A 20185-nucleotide genomic window follows, 5' to 3' on the forward strand; every position below is an offset into this window, starting at 1 on the left:
AGGAATCCCTACAACGCGAGCATAGATATATCGCGGAACGATAAACGGAAGCAAGCACGGTATCTTGAAAACTCTTTCTTTAGTCCGTGTTTACATAAAAACAGTATGGGATTGTAGGTCCGCCTTGATGCAAAACACTTCTGTTTAATTTGCTTCCCGGAATTAGTTCCAGCGACAATATCGCCATCATCAGTGGGATTTCTTTTATTCTAAAACAAGCAAAACTAGCATCGGCACAGACATTACAAAACGTTATTACGTTTGTGCTGTTTGGTTCCAGATACTTTTCTGTGTGGGTAGTTTTATAATAAATTTTTACTTTTTAGTCACGACGTGGTTTCTACGTTTGTTGCCGTTTTGTCCCCATATTTCCGTGTTTTTTGTCATTTTTTGGCATACAGCATATCGTCTGCAACTGTATGGGCGGGTGGTATTAACAAATATGAAGAAGTGAATTTCGATAATGTTTTGGGTACAGTTCTGCTGCCCACTATGTTGTTAGGCACTCTGTCACGTTTTTACGTTAGCAAGTCGGCTGGCAGTTTTAAACACAGAAAAAAAAACTTTTTCACCTTGGCGGTAATTCATAACATTACGCCATCTTCCCGTTCGCCTCTGTTGCGACACTGTATCGCATATTGCGACAATGTTTTGAAAATTATAGAAGGCGTTGTGAGAACTTCTGTGTTTCATTTGTGTGTCTGTGTGTGATGCGCGAATGATTATTTATATATAATGTGTGTGTGTGTGTGTGTGTGTGTGTGTGTGTGTGTGTGTGTGTGTGTGTGTCCTGTGTCAATTCTCCTAATGCTGTAAAGAGTGTAATGTTGCAGATTGTTGCGTTTTCATTTATTAAGTTTTTGCTCTTGACTATAGCCTTCTGTATGTAATGATTTTCTTCTATTGTTAGTTTTCAGTGTAAGGTGTTGCTGTGTTTCAGGTTGCAAAACTCTTCCGTTATTTGCAGAATAATAAAGGCGTTAATCAGTAGTTCTGCATTCCTACCTACTCTCGGTGGTTACGCTGAAATGGTACCCATTTGCAATTTCAATTCATTCATTCATTACTGGCGCTAGTGCCGTGACTGTTGTCAGCATGAATGTTTTGGTGAAGAATTAGTCCTCCTGCTACTTTAATACATTATTTATTTGCTTATCCAAGCATGAAGTACGCTTCGTTCCAATTTGAGGTTTGTTGCATGCTGCTTACACGAGCCCGCAGTTTTCATGGCCAGTAGTGTATTACGTGTAGTTTTAAGAATGAAATTTTCACTCTACAGTGGAGTGTGCGCTGATATGAAACTTCCTGGCAGATTAAAAGTGTGTGCCCGGCCGAGACTCGAACTCGGGACCTTTGCCTTTCGCGGGCAAGTGCTCTACCAACTGAGCTACCCAACCACGACTCACGCCCCGTCCTCAAAGCTTTAATTCCGCCAGTACCTCGTCTCCTACCTTCCAAACTTTACAGAACCTCTCCTGCGAACCTCTCATTCTGGAAACAGCCCCCAGGCTGTGGCTACGCGATGTCTCCTCAATATCCTTCCTTTCAGGGGTGCTAGTTCTGCAGGTTCGCAGCAGAGCTTCTGTGAAGTCTGGAAGTTAGGAGACGAGGTACTGGCGGAATTAAAGCTCAGAGGACGGAGCGTGAGTCGTGCTCGGGTAGCTCAGTTGGTAGAGCACTTGTCCGCGAAAGACAAAGGTCCCGAGTTGGAGTAGTTTTGTTTTCCAGATGACTGCCGTCGACATCGTGGACAACGCAGCGCCATACGCAAAAGGCCGGGGTACTGCTCACTCTTTCTAGTGTGGATGTGCAGCCTAGCAGGAGTAGGCAGTATCACGGGGCTTTTGCGAGAAGCTTCCGCCGTCGACCCGGAATCCGTCAAACGGCTGCTGGCTCTGGCCGCAGCTCTAAGTCGACGCCTTTTCTCCGGGCACCACTTGTTTGTATTCCTTCCACCGTCTGTTTCCGTTCGTTGACAGCCGTCTATGAAATGCTGACAGGTGCACTAAGCTGCCCACTGCTTCACGGTAAATGAGTTGCTGAGAGAAGTTTTCCAGCTGCGATTTTTCATCCTTTACTTGCGTCTGCCCTGATTACTCTGTGGTGAATCTTGAGCGTATACAGTGTTTTACTAGAAATTCACGGTTATGTCCTTTTTTTCAGTAAAATAATCTGCTCAACAAAATTAAAGGATCACATTTTTGAAACCCCGTAACTGTCTCTCTTTATGCATAAGTTTGAAATTTGCCTCAAAGGTGGCCGAGTGAAATACTTCAGACACGCTGCCGCTCGGAATCGAGGCGAAAACGCCTCAGGGGTTGGCATAAAGGACGTAAATGAAACCAGCCTTTATTTTGGGGTGTTGATTTCCACACAGTTTGCGGTCGAACACAACAGTTGGCAGTGCCTTGACACTGCTGCCAACTCTTGGACGTTTCGACCCTACTCCAAAGACATCGTGGGCCACAGCGTCATTGAATCTGCTCACATCCCTTGGGAGAATGGTGCGACCGCTATTTTTTTCTCTGAGACCACTACAGACCGTTCGAAACCATTAGAAGCAATCTGAACGTAATTCGAAGTAACAAATGGGTTTTATGCTGTTTTAGCTTTCTGGTTCGCGTCCTCCTGTGGCTTGATTGCGGGAGTGGGGTGCTACATTAACATATGCGTGAGTAAATGGAAAAGACTCCCACCAAGACCCCAGTTCGGCAACACATCTACGACTGCATCTACATTTGTACTCTGCAAACCACCATGAGGTTCATGGCAGACGGTACGTCCCATGGAACCAGTTATTAGGGTTTCTTCCCGTTCCTTTCACGTATGGAGCACTGGAAGAGTAATTGTTTGAATGTCTCTGTGCGTGCCGTGGTTATTCTGATCTTGTCATTACGATCCTTATGTGAGAGATATGTAGGGGATTGCAATACTGCAATCCCCAACATACGGTCATAATTTAAACCTGATCTTGAAACTTTATTAATAGTCTTTCTCGGGATAATTCATGTCTATGGTTCAAATGGCTCTAAGCACTATGAGACTTAACATCTGAGGTCATCAATCCCCTACACTTAGAACTACTTAAACCTAACTAACCTAAAGACAGCACACACATCCATCCACGAGGCAGGATTCGAACCTGCGACCGTAGCAGCAGCGCGGTTCCGGACTGAAGCGCCTAGAACCGATCGGCTACAGCGCCCGTCTTTGTCTATCTTCAACAGTCTTCTAGTTTAGTTCCTTCAGTACTTCTGTTACACTCTCTCACGGATGAAACAAACGTGTGACCATTCGTGCTGCCCTTCTCTGTATGTGTCCAATATCCCCTGTAAATCCTATTTAGTATGGGTCCTACGGACTTGAGCAGTATTGTAGAACTGATCGCACGTGTGATTTATAAGCAATCTCCTTTGTAGACTGGTTGCACTTCCCCAGTAGTCTACCAATAAACCGAAGTCTACCACCTTCTTACCCATGACTGAACCTACATGACCGTCCCATTTCATATCCCTTCAAAGTGTTACACCCAAGTATTTGTATGAGTTTGCCACTCCAATAGTGACTCATTGATATTATACTCATAGGATACAGCGTTTTTCCTTTTTAGAAGTGCAATTTTTTTTATCTAGTTTACTGAAGGTATTTATCTTCATGCTTATTTTAGTTACTCTTTGTAGTTTGGTAATCATTGTTGTGACAGGCGCGTCATGGTCACTGATAACAGTTTCGATGTGGACATCCTCAAAGAGGTAAGGTCCATTCGTTTCCAGTAAACCATTATATTTACATCGTGAGTAGGCTTTGAAACTGTCTGTTATAGATAGTTTTCAGAAAAGGGATTTAATAATGTCTTACAGAATATCTCTGCACGCCCACCAGTTGTTGTTGTTGTTGTTGTTGTTCTTGTTGTGGTCTTAAGTCCAAAGACTGGTTTGATGCAGCTCTCCATGCTACTCTATCCTCTGCGAGCCTCTTCATGTTCGAGTAACTAATGCAACCTACATCGTTCTGAATCTGCTTAGTGTATTCATCTCTTGGTCTCCTACGATTTTTACCCTTCACGTTTCCCTCCAGTACTAAATTGGTGATCCCTTGATGCTTCAGAAAGTGTCCTACCAATCGATCCCTACTTCTAGTCAAGTTGTGCCACAAATTTCTCTTCTCCCCAATTCTGTTCAGTACCTTCTCATTAGTTACGTGATATGCCCATCTAATTTTCAGCATCCTTCTGTAGCACCACATTCAAAAGCTTCTATTCTTCTCCTGTCTAAACTACTTATCGTCCATATTTCACTTCCATACATGGCCACACTCCATACAAATACTTTCAGAAACGACATCCTGACACTTAATTCTATACTGAATGTTAACAAAATTTTTTTCTTCATAAACGCTTTCCTTGCCATCGCCAGTCTACATTTTATATCGTCCGTACTTCAACCGTTATCAGTTACTTTGCCAACCAAACAACAAAACTCATCTACTACCTTCATTGTCTCATTTCCTAATCTAATACCCTCAGCATCACCTGATTTAATTCGAATACATTCCATTACCTTTGTTTTGCTTTTGTTTATGTCTTTGCACGCCCACCAGTAATAAAACAAATTTTGCGAATTAATTGTTGGATTATTAAAGTCTCAACCAATGATTACAGTGTGACTGAGGAATATACGCACCAGTGAACAGATTTTCTCTAAAGTTTTCGGTTATGGTCTACGTCGGGAAATGAGTCTGGTGGGCAATAGAAGAGTCCGCTTATCATTTTATCCCTACCCCTGATACTGAGTTTTGTCCAAACAATATCACATGCAGCTTCTATTTCTATCTCGCTGCCACACACGCTGTTTCGTTGACCATCTTAAAAACGTACCTGTCGGAAATTTCAGCACCAATTCAGTATCACAGCAGCTCTAGCGCCTAAAGGTAGGCAAACCTGACCTAATGGGTGTCGTAGAGGTTGCGTAAGCCTCAGGCGTTAGACCAGGAGCGAGGCTGAATCTATGTGAAAATTTTTGATACGTATATTTTTAACGTATCCAACAAAGCTGCGCGGAAGGCACCGAGGGTGTTATCGAACTTGGCGTGTTAGTTGGATTCTTTAATATTTTATTCACGCATATTTTACTGTAGCACACGACCCCCCTCCCACATTCCCGAGGTCACGCCACAGGAGGGAGCGAAACAGAGAACTGAAACAGCATAGAACCCATTTGTTGCTTCAGATCACGTTCAGATTTCGTCTAACTGTTTTGAACGGCCCCTAATGGTTCCACCCCGTATACCAGAGCAAACACTGCTGTCGCACTACACCTCAAAGGGATGAGAGCACGTTGAATGCCTTTAAAGTTGTGTTGAAACGTCCAAGGGTTGTCACCAGTATCAAACGCAGTCAAGAACGTCGTCCTGTTGCTGAAGGCACTGCGAACTGTCTCCATCGCAAAATGTGTGGGAACCAACACCTCAAGGAAAATGGTGGTTTTATCGACTCCCTTTATGCCTCTCCTTGAGGCGTTTTCGTTCTAGTTCTGAGAGGCAGTGTGTCTGAAATGTTTTCCTTGGCCACCCACAGGCAAATCGCGTGATTTCAACGCCGGGTGTCGCCGTTCTGTCCTCCTCCTAGAGGTGTCAAAGGAAGGAGAGAAATGTGGATAAGAGGGGATGCCACAACCCTCCCACCGTGTCGTACGTTCACGATGGCATTGGGAAGAATATTGTGGTCAAACTTGGTATCAGTGTGAGATAATTAACCCACGTTACACCTCACATGAACTTCTCAGCTGTGGCCTTTTTTCGCATTCGTCGACACCTTGGTGTTGGAAGCGTCGCCGAGGTGGAGCGTGACGCATCCATTACAGAGGGAGGTTGTAGGCACCATTGAGGTAAATTTGAAAACTTATGCGCTAAAATGACACAATTAAGTGGTTTTGAAAAACTTATCTTTTAATTGTGTGGAGCAGTCAGTTCGTTCATATGCACCAAAGAGCACTATTATTTATTTCTTTCTAGTTTTCTCGGCACAGTGGTTTTACGGTCCACCTGTAATGTGCGGTTTTCTTCATATGTACCAATTTTAGTGAAACACGACTGCTCTTAAGTCCTCTTTTATTCCTATTGTTTCCTATGCTGTAAATAATTTACAGGAAAGTAACTGTTCTGTCAGAGGTTAACACGGTGACAATAACGGAATGAGCAAAATTTGTGTGTGAGTTATATGAAGCAGAGATTAATGTGATGAGATAACTACATATTATATTGTGTTAAAAAGAGATTTATATCAGCAGATATTTTTATCCAAAGTTCTTATTCATATTTACGTATGGTCAAACGGAAGGGGGCAAGTAGCGTACAGCAAAACAAGCAAATAATCAAAATAGGCGTAGCTGGCATAAATAATCGACAACAAACGTATCACCTGTGGTTCGTAAGTATTGTGGCCTTCCAGGTGCACCGATGTTAACCAACAGGATTTTTTGTTGTTGTTGATATATTGACACTGTCGATGAACTACGGGAATGCACTGTGGATTGTTGTTAATGCATCTGAAACACGGCTGGCATTTCTGAATGTGCACAGGCATCGAAGCGGAGACGTGCTGAATCCTGTCTTCACATGAACGGTGCCGATGCGGAACACTCCTTGCAATGTTTTTGTCCCCAAGAGCATATCTGCAGTTTGGATTCTCGGGGACTCTTCTATACGGTGTTCATGTACTCATCCCTAATACATCGGACCTATATGTACTGGGATTAGTTGCTTGTTTCATTGTCTTTTGCTCCCACTATGTTTTGTAACAGTCAGAAACCTTGTATAATGTACTGTAGCGTTGTTTCTATTTAATAGAAATTTATGCCGTGCGGGCTAGTCGCGCGGTCAGAGGCGTCTTGTCACTGTTCGCGTGGCTCCCTCTGTCGGAGGTTCGAGTCCTCCCTCGGGCATGGGTGTGTATGTTGTCCTTAGCGTAAGTTAGTCTGAGTTAGATTAAGTTGTGCATAAGGTTAGGGAGCGATGACCTCAGCAGTTTGGTTCCATAAGATATTACCACAAATTAAAAAAAAAACAAAGCGAACAAAGGCGCAGTTAACTGTCTGATGTGACAGCATTTATATCGCACTGTTCACTAAAAATACGCGAACGCAGACCAGACTATTCTGGATGTGGAGGAATCAACATGTCAGGCGACATCGTGTGGAAGTATGCCAGTTACAGACCAGGAAATTTTGGTAATAATACAATCTACAGGATAATGAGGAGAAAGGATCAGTGGCACAAACCGAACAAGGTGAAAGGCCGAATATCAGACTGCGAACTGCAAGACTATGTGGCCCAGAGGCAGACGGGAAAATGCTGCACGCCATAACAACGAGAGGCCGTTAGACAGAACACACAACCGCAGTGTCCTTGGAAATAGAGAGGAGGTGAACCTGAAGGGGGCCAGGGAGAACTCACTGACAGCGTGACAGCCATTACCAAGAAGGTCTCTGTAGGCTCAAGAGGAGGAAAACGAATAAATTCACCGTGCGAGCACATTCCCTGTGATTCCTGAGCTATGTGCCAGCTCGCTAAGGGTCAAAAGCCCGATAAAAATGAAGAAAGAAAAGCAGTTACGTCCGTAATTCACAGTACGATAGTGTAGTGTAGAGTTATTAACAACGCTATCGGTGCTGCAGCAGTGGGCGATTGGAAAATAATACAAAAGCAAGCAGAGTTCCTTTAGGGTGTGGTTGCATGTGCAGTTTTGCGAAACGGTAGCAAGTAGATACATTTCCTCTCTTAACAAGTAGTTGCTTTCCTCTTCCTCTCTCACAGAGCGAGGTGGCGCAGTGGTTAGACACTGGACTCGCCTTCGGGAGGACGACGGTTCAATCCCGCGTCCGGCCATCCTGATTTAGGTTTTCCGTGATTTCCCTAAATCGCTCCAGGCAAATGCCGGGATGGTTCCTTTCAAAGTGCATGGCCGACTTCCTTCCCTGTCCTTCCCTAATCCGATGAGACCGATGACCTCGCTGTCTGGTCTCCTTCCCCAAACCAACCAACCAACCAACCTCTTCCTCTCTCTCTCTCTCTCTCTCTCTCTCTCTCACGCTCTAGATTCCTCATCGCTCTTACCTATTTTTCTTTGGTTTGTAAGACACACACACACACACACACACACACACACACACACACACACACACACACACACTAATTTATGACTTTTTATGTGTGACAATGGACATAAATATAGTTCTAATACCACAATTTTGACCAAGGTTTTAGGGAATCTATCGTTGGTTCTAAGGCAGATACCAAAACTGGTAACCCCACTCCAATGTATTGCCAATGGTAAACCCCTCCACACTACAACACTGGATCCACCTGGCAAGCCCACGTGAGTGGCAGTCGTTGCCATTCGCTCGCTTGCACGCGGGCGCCGTTTCCGGCTCGGACAACTCCGTCGACCCTCTCGGGCAGCTGAGGTAACACGGTGGTTAGTTACGCCATAACACAGTACTAGACGTAGTGAATCTGCGCACACTGCAGCTTTGCGGCCTACGCTCATTTGCATAAGTTGCACGTGGCTATGCAACCTGCGCAAGTCGCTCTGTCAACAGGCGAGGTAGTGCTGGTCATTTTCGGCATCTTCCGCCACGCTGTGCGAAGTTTATTGGGCCCTTCACCTTCCCCTCCCACCCCCTTTTCCGTCGCGCAGCGCAATCGCGTGGACAGTGAACGCGCTTTCAATGCTCTCTAATGTACACAACTATCATCTCTTCTGCTGACTGACTGACTGACTGACTGACTGTAAAACATCGTGACTTTATAATGAGTCCGATCTCCAAAAGCTTGCTCTGCTCCGTGGAGCAGAGAGTAAAAAATTAAAAAATTAAAAACACGCAAGTCTAATAATGTTTTTAAAATTTTGTTAATTTGTATTAAATGTGTTACAAGCGGTGAGCAAACTAAAACTGTGGTGGAAAACATTTCATGTACCTTGAAATAGGCAGCCTAACTGACATTGATTTGGTTGATGTAAGTTGGGTTGTCTATCTTAACATGTATGAAATGTTTTGTGGCACAGCTTCCTTTTCTGCACCATGGACATACACTGGTGCGGAAATGTAAGGACGAAAGTAACATTCGCGTGATGTGTCACTGCCGGGTGGCATAGCTCGATTAAACTTGGAGCGTAAAGAAACAGAACAGGTACACTATAGTACAAAATACAGAAGCTAACGGAAAGAATACGCGATGAGAGGAACAGAAATGATAATTTTATTCAAAGACAAGTCTTCTTATATCTATCACTATTACTATTATCACTATTAGTAGCAGTATCTGCAGTAGTACAAGAACTGCCTGTGTTAACTTTATTAGTTCTTAATCAGTATAATTTACTGTCATTGCTACATTGCAGTATTAGTTATCATATGGAAATTGTTATTTCTTACGAGACTATGACATAAAAAAGGTACTGTTAATGTCAAACCGTGGCCGGATGTAAGAGAGGGCCTAGTGGCTCTTATCAGGTTAAATAAATGAATAAATATATTAGTTACACTGAGATGACTGAGATGTATGGTGATGTCCTGGAGATTAAAAAAGACGGGACACGGTCTTTAATGGAGTGTGTGATCACCATGCACGACAATGCAGGTACTGCAACGTCCTCACATGCTGTCCACAAGGTTGGTAAGGCGTACTTGTCGCAGGGTGCTCCATTTCTACACCAGCGGGTTTCATAAATGCCTGGTAACTGTTGCTGCAAACGGACGTGGTTCAATATGTCACCGCAACTCATCTCATGTGTGCTCGATGGGACAAGTAGAGGCCAGTCCATTCGCTGTATGCTGTCTCAATTCCAAGAGCTGCCAGACCAGCAGTGTTGGATGGAGTCGCGTATTGTCATCCATAAAAAATGAAGTCAGGATCGAAAGGACCCCTGAAAAGACGCACATGGTCCAGGAGCGATCACAATAACGTTGACCACTGACTGCTATATGAGGGTACGTGCGGTATTGTTGAACTTCGTCATTTTGGTGGCCCACATGTTATGGCTTTGGAAGGTATAATTTTGCACGAGCGTGTGGACCTCCAAATCTTTGACATAACCATCATCATTGTGAGACTGCACCCCTTCATCGTTTGCCTATTTTCAGGAAGGCTTTGGCCCCGACTTCATCTTTATGAATCGCAGTGCACAATGGAGGAACTGTTGGAACAGGAGAGTATTTAGCGAATGGACTGGCCTACCAGTTCTCCCGACTTTAATACCATCAAACGCTTGTGGGATGCGCTGGGAAGACGTGCTGCAGTATGTCCACATGCCCCAACGACCATCGACCAGTTGTCAGCAGCGCTGGTGGAGAAATGTAATGCGCTACCTCAAGAAGTTCTTGCTAAGCTTGTGGTCAGCATGTCAGCACGTTGGACATCAGCATACATTGCCGTCCGTGGTGAGCACACACCCTGTTCAGAACCATGTAACGCCTTTTGCAATATACATGGGAGCATCATTAATCGCATCTCCGGCGACGCGGTGTGCTTCGGAAAGTTCCACTCACCCGGCGGTGAATTTCTTCTTGCAAACACGTCTCCTTGAAGTTTGTGACATGCAGTTCTCAGCCGGAAAAAGCTATAGAAGAAACAGCTGTACATATCATAAAGTCAAGTCGCACTAAAATTGTTTGTCGGTGGAACGAATAGTTAAATGAAAGTAATTATGTGCGTAGTATTTCAATCTATTACGATAAGCCCGCGTACACCGGTTACTACCAAGCCTTACTCTAAGCTGTACAAAGTCTGGAAAGTTCACAATCAAACCTCATACACATTGGTAGCCAGTTTATGGTAATACTCCAACAAAAGTTTACAAACTGATTGTTTGTTTTAGAATTCCTCGCTCAAATGTTGCTAATATCAGTCTCACGGAACAAATTGTTCAAGTTCGCGCGTAAGCAACACGTCACGTGGTATTTAAACGTCATCAAACTGCTGAATTTGATCCTGTGCATTAAGTCGAATTTCCTTCCACACTTTTTGGCACTTTCAAACATTTTATTACCGAAATATCACAATATTAATAATTTTCAACGGAGCACATATCAATACGTCTGATCACTATCAGAGCCAAGTTCCGACTCTACTCTTTACACAAAAGAAGCTTTTAGTCCCCAAAATAAGAGCAAATATCTGATTTGCAGAGCAACATGACAGCCAATCAGAGAGCAGCCTCAAGCTCTCTCAATCTGCCGCATGTATACAGAAACAATCAAAATTCGTCACTGAATCAGAACAATATAATAATGGCGTGTGACGAGGGCCTCCCATCGGATAGACCGCTCGCCTGGTAGAAGTCTTTCGATTTGACGGCGCTTCGGTGACTTGCGCGTCGATGGGGATGAAATGATGATGATTAGGACAACACAACACCCAGTCCCTCAGCGGAGAAAATCTCCAACCCAGCCGGGAATCGAACCCGGGCCCATTAGGATTGACAGTCCGTAGCGCTGACCACTCAGCTATCGGGGGCGGACCATCAGAACAGTAAACAAACGTAAATAAATCTAGGAAACCCACAAAGATAAAATTAATTCCCCTTTACGAAAACTTCTTTATCGAAATCATAATCTCATTTCTCCAGTACCATACATTGACGACATAGTTTATAATAAATTCCTCAATAAAAATGAGTAACACACACGTCATTCTCGAACATTACTCACGTGACCTATTACTTCACTGTGTAGTATGAAAGCTTTATGTAAAATGGTATTTCACATTCGCACCTTCTTTCGCTCTCATAACGAAACACACGTAGTAATTGATAAACAACCAGAAAATTCAACAAACAAAACCGGAACTAAAACTCACAGTATTTTGGCTGCTGCTCCAGTAGCGTCCGTCAGCTAGTGACCTCTGTCGTATCGCATACAAACTACAATCACTCGAGCCATCTGGCGCCACCTGGTTTGCGCGTGACCCATAGTGCACGTCTGGTCACTGTGTAACGTCCCATCTGGTTAGGCATGAAGCGAGTCGCTACGCCTCACAGTGACTTCAATGTAATAACTATCTTTCAATAAAGGTGCCATTTCTGTTCGTTTCGTTGCGTATTTCTTTCAGTTACCTTCTGTATTCTATACTCTACTGTAGCAGTTGTTTCTGTGTGTGGTACAAGCTTCATGCAGTTGTGTTACTGGGCAATGACATACTTTCGTCCTTAAGTTTTGCGCACCAGAGTACAGTTTGTGCATAACATGTGCTCTGAAACTTCCTAGCAGATTAAAACTGTGTGCCAGACCGAGACTCGAACTCGGGACCTTTGCCTTTCGCGGGCAAGTGCTCTACCAACTGAGCTACCCAAGCACGACTCACGCCCCGTCCTCACAACTTTACTTCTGTCAGTACCTCGTCTCCCACCTTCCAAAACTTTACAGAAGCTCTCCTGCGAACCTTGTAGAACTAGCATTCCTGAAAGAAAGAATATTGTGGAGACATGGCTTTGCCACAGCCTGGGTGATGTTTCCAGAATGAGATTTTCTCTCTGCAGCGGATTGTGCGCTGATATGAAACTTCCTGGCAGATTAAAACTGTGCGCCGTACCTAGACTCGAACTCGGGACCTTTGCCTTTCGCGGGCCGCGTACACTCCTTCATATCAGCGCACACTCCGCTGCAGAGTGAAAATCTCATTCTGGAAACAGGTGCTCTATTTTAGGGCGTAGTAGAGTAAAGGTAACCAGGACACTTTTCAGACGCTGTGTTTAGCGTGTAGACTAGTGTGAGGAGGGCGCCTGTGTTGTGTTGAGTGAGTGACAGCGGCTCTTGTGTGCGCAGGGCGGCGTCCCCGGGCTGGTTGCGCGCCACCTGGGCCCCGTGTACCCGCGCTTCTCCAGCGTGCGCGCCGCGCTGGAGCGGCAGGCGCGCGACCTGCTGGTGGTCCGCTACCAGGGCCGCCTCGCCGCCCTGGAGGACCTCTTCCTGCGGCCCGCCGCCGCGCTCGCCGCCTCCCTGCTCGCCGAGGCGCGCTCCAAGGTAAGCCGGCCGGCGCACTGCGCAGCTCTCGCGGAGCTAAAACCAGACGGAAAAAAAAAAATACCGAGGAACACAGAGGGCTTTAGAATTGAGATGGAGAGAGGCGGGATTCGTTCCATTTTCCTACCACTATAGTTGCTATCTTCTACACATGAAAACACGGCTTCGGTTGAGCGCGCAACTGTAACTGTGTAATGTTGATGCATTAATTTGTTCCGAAAGCGGTGCTAATGTTCAAGACAATAAAAGCGGGTTAAAAGCTGTGAGCTATCTGGGGAAGTTAACCAGGTATCCAGTCTAGCTTACCAAATTCCCAACCAGACTAACATTAATTATAATCTTTTAGTAGTCATCTTAGGATATATATATATATATATATATATATATATATATATATATATATATATATATATATATATAATGTTAACAAATAAAGAACTGTTGAAATAAATGTTACATTCGTACAATGACAAGGTAATGCACAAAAGAAAAAAATTATTATCGACTGTCGGGGAAAGCAATGTCTTTACAATGTGTACCGCTACCGTGGATTATCTGGTGCTCTCGCTTGACACAGCTATCGCACACACAGGCCACTCACACTCAACGGTGGAGTTTCTGCTGCCTTTCCGCTGCGGTATTATAGGACCTAAGAAAAGGACGAGCAGCTTCTGAGGCAAATACGCTCGTTTACCGAAGGCTTGCTACTTTTGGGGACTTCTCCTGACTGAGGACTGAAGCGAGACTATTTGATCTAGAACGCTTCGAAGTATCTGGTAAAATAATAAGAAGTGAAAAACGGAGCACACATCGTTTCATCTGACTTTTAATTTGCAGCCAGAAAATCGCATTAAATGGGAGCTTTGCGCATTAGATCGAAAAATGTGTAGCTGATTTTGCTGTTAAATATCGCAGACTTATCGATGCATCACAGCTATGTGTCGGAACAGCTAATTTCAAGCTCCAAGTGAAAGAGCTCACGAAGAGCACTACCGTGCTTTCGTCTTGGATATTTTGAAAGTGCTTTTAAAGTAGGATTAAAGAAATGCTTATCCAAACACTGACATAGCTTTGAGAACATTAATGAAAATCGTAGTGATTGCAGTGTCTTGTGTCCGTAATCTCACCAAATTAAAGACGATAAGAAGCTACTCAAAGTAGAGTGTGGGTGAAAGCAGGCGGTTTACAACAGGTACCTTTTCCAGAGAATACGACACAACTGTTAAAAGTGAAGTGCTTCGTATCTTTGAGCGCTTCGTTCAAACTGCAGAACTGGAAAGTAAAATTATAATAGAAACACAATTCGTAGAAAAGGATATTTTCTCAGCTCTTAATTATAGCTCTTTTCCCATTATTTCTAATTAATTATTAGTTCAGTTTTAATAATCACTGAGGAGCAAATAAAATTTGTTCTTTATTGTACAGCACACTGAAGCTCCTACGAAACATAAAATTTACGCTTCTTTTACAAAGTTCATAGAATTTTTATTTTGTGTGCTGTAACGGTAACTTTAATGTGCTGTGTGCAGTACGTTTCATCAACATGGCTCATGTAAGTGATTATCTCTCTATGCTGCTTAATTTGTTATTAAAACTATTAGCGAAATGTCAGATGCAAGCAATCTACGTACGAGAAATAGCGCAACCATAGATTTACGGCGGGGTCTGGGGCTGGGGAGGGATGAGGAATCATCTTGGTACGGCTCTGTTCGTGACCGAGGCGTGCGTTGCGCCGTGATGCTCCGAAGTACCTAGTCTGAGAAATCTCGCATTATGACACCAAGCGGAAGAGAAGGGTTCTGAACACTTCCGGGTCACCGGTACTGTTCGAGCAGATAACGCGTTGGTATCGGATTTAACGCGGTACCTTCCTGCCTTCCATAACTACGCAAACACAATGCTGAATTACTCTTGCACGCATCACAGTCATTTACGCAGTCTACATATACATACAAACTGCGCAAGCCACAGCACGGTGCGTGGCGGAGGGTGCCCTGTACAACTACTGGCAATTTTCTTCCCTGTTCCACCCGCCAGTAGAGCGAGAGAAAAACGACTATCCGTATGTTCCTGCATGAGCCTTAATTTTTCTTATCTTACCTTTCCTAAATGTACTTTGGAGGCAGTAGAATCGTTCCGCAGTCAGCTTCAAATGCCGTTGCTCTAAATTTTCTCAGTAGTTTTCCTCGAACAGAACGTCGACCTTTCCTCCAGTGATTCCCATTTGAGTTCAAGGAGCATTTCTGTTATATTCGCTTGCTGATCGAACATACCGATAACAAAAATATCAGCTCCTCTCTGAATTACCATGATGTCTTCCCTTTAATTCAGAGTGATGGGGATTCCAAATACTAAATACTTGATCAGAAATAAAGACTGGATCGCACTAGTGTTCTATAGTTGGCCTCCTTTACAGATGACCCCCGCTACGCTTATAACACCTATACGTACGTTGTGCCAGACATTACCTTAACATACAACAAGCGTTACCCTCTGTGAGGAATTTTGAACTGTCTGACCGCGTGTCAACCTAATGGACAGAGGGTATCGAACATAAATTTCGTTACTATGGCAATTAATAGAAAGCTGAAAGACTTTCATTTAGGAAATAATGAAAGCAGTGAAGGTTTTCGTGAATGAAATAATAAACGGTCGCCAGCCTAATTAGGCATAATAATGTGGAAACATTTAGTTCAAAGCATTACCTGCAATTTTGGAACAGGGACTTTCATTTTGCTCTCTTTGTGAATTGCAATGAATACACACAGCTACCAGACGAACTGAACAGTTGTTAGCAGTAGTTATGATTCGCATAAAATTAGTAGTCACACAAGAATAAATGGTACTTTACTCCTGTTAATAATAATCATCATCTCAACCAATTCAGCACCAAAAAATTATCAAAGACATCACGAGACTAAGTAAGCATGACAGGAGTCCTGGTTTAAGTAACACACAAACATCACAAATTCAATAAAATAACATTGTACAAACACTTTCTTATATTATCTCTTTTATGGAAATACTTCAGATTTCTTTAGCAAAAGTAATATCTAGTTTAACTTTCTCATTATAGCAAATAATATAGTGGGGCCCATAAACTGTCACTTATTATACAGGCAAATTCTGTAACTATTTCATAGACAATTTGCATTACATTAATGTGGATTTCTAAACCCACTTGAATTTGTTTATATTTCAGTACTATATAACAATTTACTCAAATGTTAATTCTCACATAAAAATTCAGAAATTAGTTGATGGTAATCGTCAAAGCAAAAATCAGATTTCCTGTGAGTCATATTATGTTCCTTTCTCATTACCTGTGAAGCAGGTGGTTTAACTAGCAACATTTATACATTTTAACACTGAAACGTTGGCGCATTCAAGTCAGAAACAATCCAATTGTTATTCAGAAACAGGATATTCGGTCTTTTGCACGTTTAGGATAGGTCGCTAAAACGGTTTTATGATCAGGACAATTTCAAAGTTGACACACATGTTTTTATCACTTCAATTATTATTGAAAACATACTGGTCCATACTAAGATACATATCTGATTTCCTGAAGCTGCCGTACAGTGGCGCAAAAAATGGTTTCTGAGCACTATGGAACTTAATAACTGAGGTCATCAGTCCCCTAGAACTTAGAACTACTTAAACCAAACTAACTTAAGGACAGCACACACATCCATGCCCGAGGCAGGATTCGAACCTGCGATCGTAGCAGGAGCGCGGTTCCGGACTACAGCGCCTGGAACCGCGTGGCCACCCCGGCCGGCAGCAATGGCGCAATAGTGGTGGCATGAACTTGCTGCCTATCTGGTCTCACCTCTTGCAGTTTAAGGCTCTCTTCACATTTGTTCTTGTCGACGTATTAATCTTTTTAGAGCCATTCCATAATACAAGAGCACCATATTACAGCCGAAACCACGTCCGAGGCAATTTTAACATGAATCAGCTTCCGAAGGTCTCACTTGGCACCCACGGTATTGAGTGTACAACTGCTGGCCATTGACTGCGTAATGTTCTCTCACTCTTGCCGCCTACATTCACCGCCAAATCCACTTTTATCGCACGTCAAGACCCTTCCGTAGCGGAGGGGGTTGCCTACATCTTTTCAGTTATATAATTCAACTTCTCTAAGTGTAAACTAATATTCAAAGTACAATATCTGTTTTACGAACGTACATGCTTCATAAAGTTTCATTATTTTTTAATATTGTTATATCTTTACAATATATACCTCACATAGTTACATACACATAATTACACTGTATAAACTACTTACAATCGATAATGGTGTTACACACTTTCCTAGAATTCTCCCAATAAACTGTATTCGACCATTCGGCATCACTACTATTGACCTGACATGTTCGTTTCATTTGATATCGCTTTCCAACATTACGTCTAGTTACTTAATCGGCATGACTGCATCAAGCAGTACGCCACTAATACTCTGTTCGAATGTTATAGGATTGTTTTTCCTACATATCTGCATTAACTTAGATTTTTATACATTTTGAGCAAGCTACCATTCATCTCTGTAAACAGAATTCTAAGTCAATACAGATACACACCGTGTAATTCATAACAGGTCAAAGCACGGCAAAGGCGAAATCCCTCCGCAGAGACACTTGTGAGGGCTGCGAACTTCCCTGAATTCCTGGACATGACCTTTTAATTTCAGCTTGAAGCGTTATCGGAACAGTAAAATCCTTTCTCTTAAGTGAGATGTGGTTCTGCCTGTCAAGGTATGTGAATTGACAGAGCAAAACGGACTCTCAGTTCACAAAACTGAGCTGGCAAACTGCAAGAAAATGATTCTAGGTCGAACTAATATGCAGAACGACTCCAACAGAAGACTTCAGTGGGAGTGTACCAGTTTTGTAGCTTTGAATATATTCCTAATTTGAAATTTATTCATGACTCAGACCGCCGCGGAACTTACCGTTTTAGGAGGCTAGGCAACTTTCACAACATTTATGCATAGGTTACCTTTAATTTTATTGTTGAGGCGGTTCCTCCAACAAAAAGTTCTTTTTATCATATTTTTGCTGTTCCGTCCGTAACCTTTTGAGATCGCGCTTTACTTACCTTCAGCAACGTTAAATTATACGTTTTAGTATGCTGCAATCATCAGGCTCTGTCATAAAAATAAGGGAAGAAGGAATTAACGTAATTCACTATGCTTTATTAAACATAGGAAACACACTTCGTGATGGAAGTCTACTGAAAAGCGTAATGTGCGGCTGATGTGGACAAATTAAGTACCATGTAGACAGTACCATTCAGACAGATCGTTCAGTGCATAAGCGCACGGTGACTGCCGACCTGTTTCAGTACATTCTTCCTTTAATAACACTGTGCAACAGAAAAAAATGCATTGCATGGAACTAGCGGATTCTTATCAGTTCCATTGTACTGATAACGAATATCACAAATAAAACTGAAATTTATCTCTGTTTTTACACAGGTTTTAATCCGCAAATGGGAATAGAAGCAATTTTGTGTCAACATAATATAACTGTTACCTATGACAGCAATACTGTAATTTTTCCTTACGCGTTGTTCTAAAGAGACATATATTCCGTTTGCCATGCATCCTGTTCCATATGGAGAAGCCCTGGGTGTACAGGACCCATCAGTAGAATACAATGTTCATTCAAAGATAGTACTTAAGAAGTTAAGAAGCTAATTCCATTGAGTCTAGCCGTTCAAAAGACCAACAGTAATTCAAAATTACAAGAATGGGATGTCCTGCCACCTAATGCAGATGTTTCAGTTTATCGGAATAGACAGAAAAAAATTCACCCTCTTCTGAATTATGTAAGTCAATCTCGTGCCAAGCATTAATGTATAAGGCTTAATGAAAGATACTGGAATCAGCTACTGAAGAACGGAGGCGGTTCACTGATTCATCCACGCAAAATTTGTAAGCTGTTATTCTCCATGCTGGTCATGAGCTCTTGCAGTTCCCATTGGTTATGGTGGTCAGATGGATGGGTCTTAAGTAAATACGAAATGTTTACTTGAAGTCAGTGGAAGATTTGTGACGACCTTAAAATTTTTGAAGTTTTACTAGGCGTGCAATTAGGTTACACTACACACTCTTGTTTCGTTTGTGAATGGGACAGTAGGACTGGCACATCCCACTGTCCCAAAACTCACTGGCCGAAAGTAATTTCCCCACAGCCACCTGCGAAGAATATCCTACACGTGCCACTAGTTGATGCCACAAAGATGTTTTTTTTTTCATTTTTACTCGTAAAAAGAGGTTTGATGAACAATTTTGTGAAGAAAATGAATCACGAAGGTGAGGCTTATAAGCACTTGAGGGGAAAAGGTCTCTGTCTGGGTGAGTCATAAGTCATAGAAGGTATTTTCTTGGTACACAGATTCGAGAGCTTTTCAGAGAGAAGCAGTTTGATGAAACGTTACAGAATTATGAGAAAATTTTGAAAGTGTGTACTTCACCTTCTTAGTAAATAAGGAAGTACAAATTTCTAAGGAGCTTGTGGGTGAACTGTTGTCATGTTACGGAGAGTCCCTCAAAGTGAAGTAGTTTCTGAAGGACAAGGCGACCATCACTATATTACAGTTATGGAGAAGATGTAGGCAGAGAAGTGGGCTCCTACTATTTTGGTAGACTGCTGCTAGTCTATTGCTAAATGTAACTTAGAATCGACAAGACAAGAGGAAATACACAGTCGATTTATAGTTTGATCAAAAATTCTTCAAACTGTGAGGTCGTAACACTGATGATGGAAAAATTTTTGTAGTACTGAATACCATGTTCACTACCGGAAGTTACTGTTATTTTCTTCATTCATTATAGAACAATTGACTGTGCATGTTTGGTAATTTCCATAAGAAAATGTAAAGAGCACAGAAAGTCCTATAGCTTATTTTGGTTTAATTTAGTAATTTTGTGATTCCGAAGCTGGAGCTAAGTATTTATTTTAATGTGCTCTCTGTCAACGTATTGTATGTAAACAAAAGGAGAAATCCAAAATGTGGACTGTTAAAAATATTCAATAAAATTTGTTGAACATTTCAGTTTACAGATTTCAGCACAGTGGGCTTTAACTTGACGCTAACTCTTGATATGGCATTAATACAAAGTGTCACTAGTTCCTTGTTGGCTACTATATATAAAAAAA

At 42.6% G+C, this 20185-nt stretch overlaps 1 protein-coding gene across 1 annotated transcript in view; it reads left to right on the plus strand.

The window, feature by feature from the left end:
- Window positions 1–13377, plus strand: part of LOC126267893 (uncharacterized) — a 900836-nt gene extending 887459 nt beyond the window's left edge. Inside the window, exons 3-4 of the mRNA XM_049973203.1 lie at window positions 12822–13019; window positions 13369–13377. Coding sequence (XP_049829160.1) covers window positions 12822–13019; window positions 13369–13377 — 207 coding nt within the window. The remainder of the gene's footprint in view (window positions 1–12821; window positions 13020–13368) is intronic.
- The last annotated feature ends 6808 nt before the right edge of the window (window positions 13378–20185 follow it).

Source organism: Schistocerca gregaria, chromosome 4, assembly GCF_023897955.1.
Source record: "Schistocerca gregaria isolate iqSchGreg1 chromosome 4, iqSchGreg1.2, whole genome shotgun sequence".
NCBI classification, from domain to species: domain Eukaryota; kingdom Metazoa; phylum Arthropoda; class Insecta; order Orthoptera; family Acrididae; genus Schistocerca; species Schistocerca gregaria.